Source organism: Lactuca virosa, chromosome 4 (assembly GCF_052849685.1).
Source record: "Lactuca virosa cultivar CGN04683 chromosome 4, Lactuca_virosa_CGN04683_v6, whole genome shotgun sequence".
Classification (NCBI taxonomy): domain Eukaryota; kingdom Viridiplantae; phylum Streptophyta; class Magnoliopsida; order Asterales; family Asteraceae; genus Lactuca; species Lactuca virosa.
The window spans coordinates 467,404,585-467,411,208 of NC_136429.1; the positions used below are offsets into that span (position 1 = coordinate 467,404,585).

General features: G+C 32.1%; 1 protein-coding gene across 1 annotated transcript; it reads right to left on the bottom strand.

Moving 5' to 3' along the window:
- Positions 1 to 2,875: 2,875 nt before the first annotated feature.
- LOC145109193 (protein NODULATION SIGNALING PATHWAY 2-like) lies at positions 2,876 to 4,526 on the bottom strand. The gene has a single exon (XM_079046306.1). The coding sequence runs from the start codon at positions 4,452 to 4,454 to the stop codon at positions 3,015 to 3,017; it is 1,440 nt and encodes a 479-aa protein (XP_078902432.1). The 5' UTR covers positions 4,455 to 4,526; the 3' UTR covers positions 2,876 to 3,014.
- Positions 4,527 to 6,624: the final 2,098 nt, after the last annotated feature.

The window sequence follows — 6,624 nt, forward strand, 5'->3', positions numbered from 1 at the left end:
CAACTTAGTGTCTGGGATTGGTAAAAAGCAACCAATTGTATCTAGATCTAGTTGTGAGTCTGAATATATAGAGCAATAGTGAATACGGCAACTGAAATTGTTTGGATCACACATATCTTACGAGAACTTCATGCTTTACCACCAGATTGCCCAACCTTGCTTTGTGACAATAAGAGTGCACTCTTTATGACTCAAAATCGAGTCTCCAACAAGCGTGCCAAACACATTGATCTTGATTATCACTTTGTTCGTGAACTTGTTACTTCTCGCATGCTCTATACCAAATTTGTACCAACCAAGCTTCAGGTGGGTGACATCTTCACGAAAAGTCTTCCACGTCCCCAGTTTGAACAAATTTGTGCCATGCTATTTCTTGGTCCACCACCCATTCACTTGAGGGGGATATTAAATAGCTATGATTAGTTGTCTTTGTATATTTTATGTATGTATATATCAACTCCATCATATCAGGAGTATATCTTGTATGTTTGTTATTCTCCTTTAATATAAATACACAAACACACACATGATATTAGGTGTGGTTTTCAACAATTACTTTTTATACTTCACCATGTTACCGGGAGGTGTAAATTCCCATGTCTTGGTTTTAATTAGTTGGGAGGCAACCTATTTTAATTGAGTATCTTCAATTTAAATTGGGTCCTACTAATTAAACCCCATATTCACTTATTGGAACCCAACTATTATGAGTTTTCAGCTTTTTCAGACCTTGAGAATTGTAATTGTTTACTTTTTAATTTCATCTATTTTTACAATTGTAGTCACTACCTCGAAGTCATTTTTACTTTTTCAAATTTTTTTGAAGCTAAGTGTCTTGTTATACTAAAACTTATTTAATTTAATACCAAAATTTATTTCATTTCATCCGGCAATAAAGGAGCATATGGATTATCATTTTAATTTTAAAAAAATAATAATAAATCATCATATTTTTATTTATATAAAATCGAAACATTATTAACATAAAAATACACATTGTGCAAATTATGGATTATCATTTGAATGCTTTTAGTTGATAGTGACTTTTGTACATAAATTATATATACGTACTTTATAATATATTTATAAAAAATGATTTTTATAAATTATATATAAATAATATAAAAAAAATATATAAAAGCTGTTTTATTTTAAATGTTTGATAACAAAAAATTATCTCATTAAATATATTTTAGTAAAGTTTGTGATTAAATAGATTTAAGTAAAATTTGTAAGGGTCCATCTAATTAGACCTTCTCTTCTATCTAAAATGACCTCCTAATCATTAAACTTTTTTTTTTCTTAAATACTATCATTATAATATAATGATAACCTTTTTACTTTATAATTTTTTCTATGATAATTAATTAATTATGGAGTAACGATGAAACCTTTTTTTAATATACAAATTACAAATTTTACTTAAATCTATTCAATCACAAGCTTTACTAAAATATATTTAATGAGATAATTTTTTGTTATCAAACATTTAAAATAAAACAACTTTTATATATTTTTTTATATTATATATATATACAATTTATAAAAATCATTATAAATATATTATAAAGTACGTATATATAATTTATGTACAAAAGTCACTATCAACTAAAAGCATTCAAATGATAATCCATAATTTGCACTATGTGTATTTTTATGTTAATAATGTTTCGATTTTATATAAATAAAAATATGATGATTTATTATTATTTTTTTAAAATGAAAATGATAATCCATATGCTATTTTATTGCCGGATGAAATGAAATAAATTTTGGTATTAAATTAAATAAGTTTTAGTATCAACAAGACACTTAGCTTCAAAAAAATTTGAAAAAGTAAAAATAACTTATGCAATTGTAAAAATAGATGAAATTAAAAAGTAAACAATTACAATTGTCAAGGTCTGAAAAACTGAAACTCATAATAGTTGGGGTCCAATAAGTGAATATTGGATCTAATTAGGAGGACCCAATTTGTAATTTGTATATTAAAAAAAGGTTTCATCATTACTCCATAATTAATTAATAATTACAGAAAAAATTATAAAGTAAAAAGGTTATCATTATATTATAATAATAGTATTTAAGAAAAAAAAATTTAATGATTATGTGGTCATTTTAGATAATAGAGAGGTCTAATTAGATGAACCCATTTAAAATGCATCTTTCAATTTATACATACTACTATGTTCTTCAACTTTCAAATATATCTTAAACATGTTCAAAATATAAATTATATCTTGAATTTATACACACTACTACATTCTTTCTTCAACTTTCGAATATATCTTGAATTACTTCAACTTTTAAATTTGTCTTGAATTTAGTTGCAGAAGATGAAAAACATTAACGATCTGAATTGAACATGAACATTGAAGACTCGGATATGAACTTAATAGATTTGAAGATGAAGAACATTATATACTAAACGGATGATCAATTTCATATTCAGTTTTATGTTGTATGTTTGGTCTTATTTTATAACAAATCTTGTATTTGTTTGTTCTAACATAAAGATATTTTTTTATGGTATTTCTATTTGTTACTTTCAGTGTTCATATTCATCTCAAATTTAATTCAGCGTTCAATTTATATTCGATATTTAGTCTAATACAACACACGTATTGAATAAGTCAAGTTGACATCTATGCCGAAAATAATCATAACCTTATACTTTCATTTAGTGATTTTGTGAAAAACAAACATTTTTATTTTTGTTTCAAGTAGGTTGTTTGGATTACTCTCTGGATTAAAGAGACAAAAAAATCAACATTATGACGACATTATTTATGTCTTATGCAGTGTAACTATTATATATATTAAGTTATTAACTATTTAACTACACAACTTATTTTATATTTTACAATAGAACAAATACACGAGTTTGAAACTAAAATACAGTAAAGAAACGAGGGTTAAAATAAAGGGTATTGTGAAATCTGGCACTATTAGCATTGGACGTCGTTATTAACCGTTCGGTCGGAAAAAGCCAGTTGGACGGTCTATTCTTGATATCAATCAGACTGGGCAGCGGTCCAAATGGAAGCAGACAACAACCGGCGAGATTTCCACCCCAAAACAAGCTTATTACAACCAGATTCCTCCACCCTATACCCATCGTTAAACAGACCCAACAACAGTTTAGCTTGACAGTGATTGGCGAAGCTGATGTTACCCTGATGATACCCTGCCGCTAACAGCCAATCAGCCCACGAACCACATTCTCCCTCTTCCCGATACACCCGAGCTAATGAACCAAGTATCCGTGGACCCAGAAAGACCCGTTCCACTAATGCCCGGGACTTACCCTGCATCGGAAACCCCGCTTCCAAAGAGTCGTACACTGCGGAGTAGTTGTGCAGTGTATCCATGAACCTACCCACGAACCCACCGTCAACTCTGGGTCCTTCTTCCTCCACCAGCGTCACCAGTTTAGGGTTTAGAGTCTTGGATCCAGATAGAAACGATGCCACCGAAGTGTGAGACCGGTAGCTGAAGTGTGGCAAATGCAACATACAGTTGATTACGATCGCCTCTCCTCTTACTAGTTTTAGTGATGTAGGTTTGAAAGTTTCGTTGGGATCTAGTTTGCATTGATGGAAGGAGAAAGGTTGACCGATTGAAGCTGCAAAAGCAACTAAACGACGCCCAGTTTCTTGGACGGTGGAGATGGATCTCCGACCACTTCCGGGGAGTGATAGCGCGGTGATACGAAGGTGGGGAGGCGGTGGTCCGTCTTTACGGGAGATCAAGGCTTGCATTAGCGATGCCCACTGGATGCCTTCCATGATATCGTAATCGATTATATGGACTCTTCGTTCATGAGTTACTGCTTCGATGATTGCTTGATTGGCTGTAAAATGGCCGAACTTTACATACGGTGACATGTCCTGTAAGAGCTGGAATGCCGCCAAGATGTCATCCCGGTGGTGGTGGTGTTGTTTATAATGTAACCCACCACCACCACCGCCGCCGCCGTTGCTTTCAAGCAGTGTATGTAAGGCGTGGGTGAAATAGGCGGCGAGCCTCTCCATATTAGTGCCTTCATGTGTGGACACCATATCCTTGAGCCGAACCAGTATCACAGCAGCCAGATCATGACCTTTGTTGTCGCTAGTCATCGCCTCAGCTGCAGCCATCAAAAGGTGAACCAACCGAAGACCTTTAATATCGTCTGTATGGCAATCAACTACTGGTTCAATCATCATCGGAGAGACAAGATCCGGATCATCGTCGGAGTAGGAGACTGTCTTATCTGTATCTTCATCCATTTCAGGTTCGAGAAGGTCATGAAAGTTCTCTTGGGGATGAACGGAAAATGCTTCCCAGTCTACAACCGGCGACCAGTCACCCCATCTACGAGACTGATCATCCTCCAGGTCTGGGGTTGTGGTGGTGCTGCTGGTGAAATCCGATAAATCAAGTTCCGGCAGCTCATTAACTGCCATGGCCATTTTCAGGCGATGTGTGTTTCCGATTGGTAATAATGTCCTTCGGGGTGGGAACTAGGATAAATCACTAGAATTAAGATTGTGTTTGTTAACGTATACTTTGGTTTAGTACCCTCTTTTTATAGTGGATGCCAATGTTTGGGCATCTGTAGTTCTAACATAAAAAATATGTTTAATATTTAATAAAGAAATAACATATATGTCTTAAGCATTAATTTTATTTTTATAGCTGATGGCAATGTTTGGGCACCTCTAATGTTTAAGCATTAATTTTATTGTGCACTCTCACTTACTTTAAACGTAATATCACAAAGATATGTTTAATATTTAATAATAAAATAACATAAATTTTTGTATTACCATACTAGTTTTACAATAAAAATATTACTACATAGTATACATTAACAACATATCATGAAAAAATATTACATATTATAAATAAATACTACTAGAAAAAAAACATTTAACGAAGTAAGAATAACCACACATTGGTTTATGATAGGCAAAATCTTATCATAAAAGTAATATCCTTTTTAGTAAATCATAATTAAGAATTTACCACAAACATAACTATCTATCATAAATTTATGTTATCCATTGAAAAATATTACAACATACAAAAATGTATGTCGTATTTTAATGTTATAAATAAAAAACCATGCACTATCCTTTCATTTTAAGTTCGTCGTTTTAAAAACTCACTATCGTCTTGTAATTACTTCTTGCTTCTTCATTTGTTTGAAGAGCATCGATTGCGTCATCACTCTCTCTGTGATATAGGGTTTATGATGTGAGGGAAATCGACTCACATGATTGCTCCCTATTGCCTCTGATTCCCCGTCCTCACGAATGTGTTTTAGGGTTAATCCACTTTAATCGGCGCCTCCATCGATGTCGTTGCCAAATCAAGGTCTTTCGATTCTGATCAAAACGGAACATAAATATTCATTTGAGTGAGAGCGAAGGTATAAGAAGTGAAGGTGTTCATTATTATAGGTGGATTGGGTTTGTGGATGCAACACGGTGTTTAAAGTTGGTTTGTAGAAGCGAGTGTTTTGATCGAGCTTTTGATTTAAGGGTACTTTTCCTTGGTCCAACCATCTTCTCAAAAATGGAATCCATTATGTTAAAGGTATTACTCTGCATCTATCTTCTACAATTGAGGATTTGTTCTACTGAACTTTGAAGTTTGTTTGTGTTTGTTGGTTTAATTCGAGATTTATGTTTTCTAGTGTTAAATTCAATTCTAATTTGATTTATCATCAATTTCAATCAATACCGTATCTCAAAATTTATTACTAATGATCAACTTTATACAAAATTGATTCATCATGAATTTCAAGTTAATTGCACACACAATTTAACAAGTATTTCTTGTTCATTTTGAGTCATTACAACTAAGAGAAAACAATATCTAATCGAGGTTAAGGAGAATACAAACCACCTACTTCTAAGCAAGAGTTTCAACCATACCTTATTATGGAGCAACTATCTTGATATCAGCCATGACAATATCTCAAAAGGGTGGTGACAATGTAACTAATAATATATATATATATATATATATATATATATATATATATATATATATATATATTATATTTGATTACTAATAATAAGTATTACATTCAATAAAGAAATTGCTAGTTTGAATTTTATTGAATCAATCGAGGTTGAGAAAGCCAAGGTGATTCAAACATTTCTTTTTCTTTCAGGATTCAACACGTTAATGAAAACCATGTTTGGAACTCGATTGTCATATGTTGTTGCTGTCATGTGTATTTTTAGTCCTTGTAATCTCCATAATTCATGTTAAAAGATGTCATATGTTTTAAGAATCCCTCTAGGTACATCTTATCAAACATATTGAGTGGTTTTCGTCCATTCAAATGGGATTATTTATTTTTGTCAAAGAAACTATAAAGATATTTTCAAAGACTATACGATGAATATAAGGTGCTCTAGTCATTGTCTCATCTTTTCTGAGGATTCTTGGATTCCTTGGCTTGTGAAGAAACACTATCAAGTAATGTGTTCGATGTTAATTAAATCTTTTAGTTTATGTTACTATATTTGAAATCTTGAAGCATGTATATATAGGTATCATAGACCTCTTTTGGTTGTTCCTTTTGTTACTTTCATTGGACTTGGCATGTACCACCTTGCTTTTCCC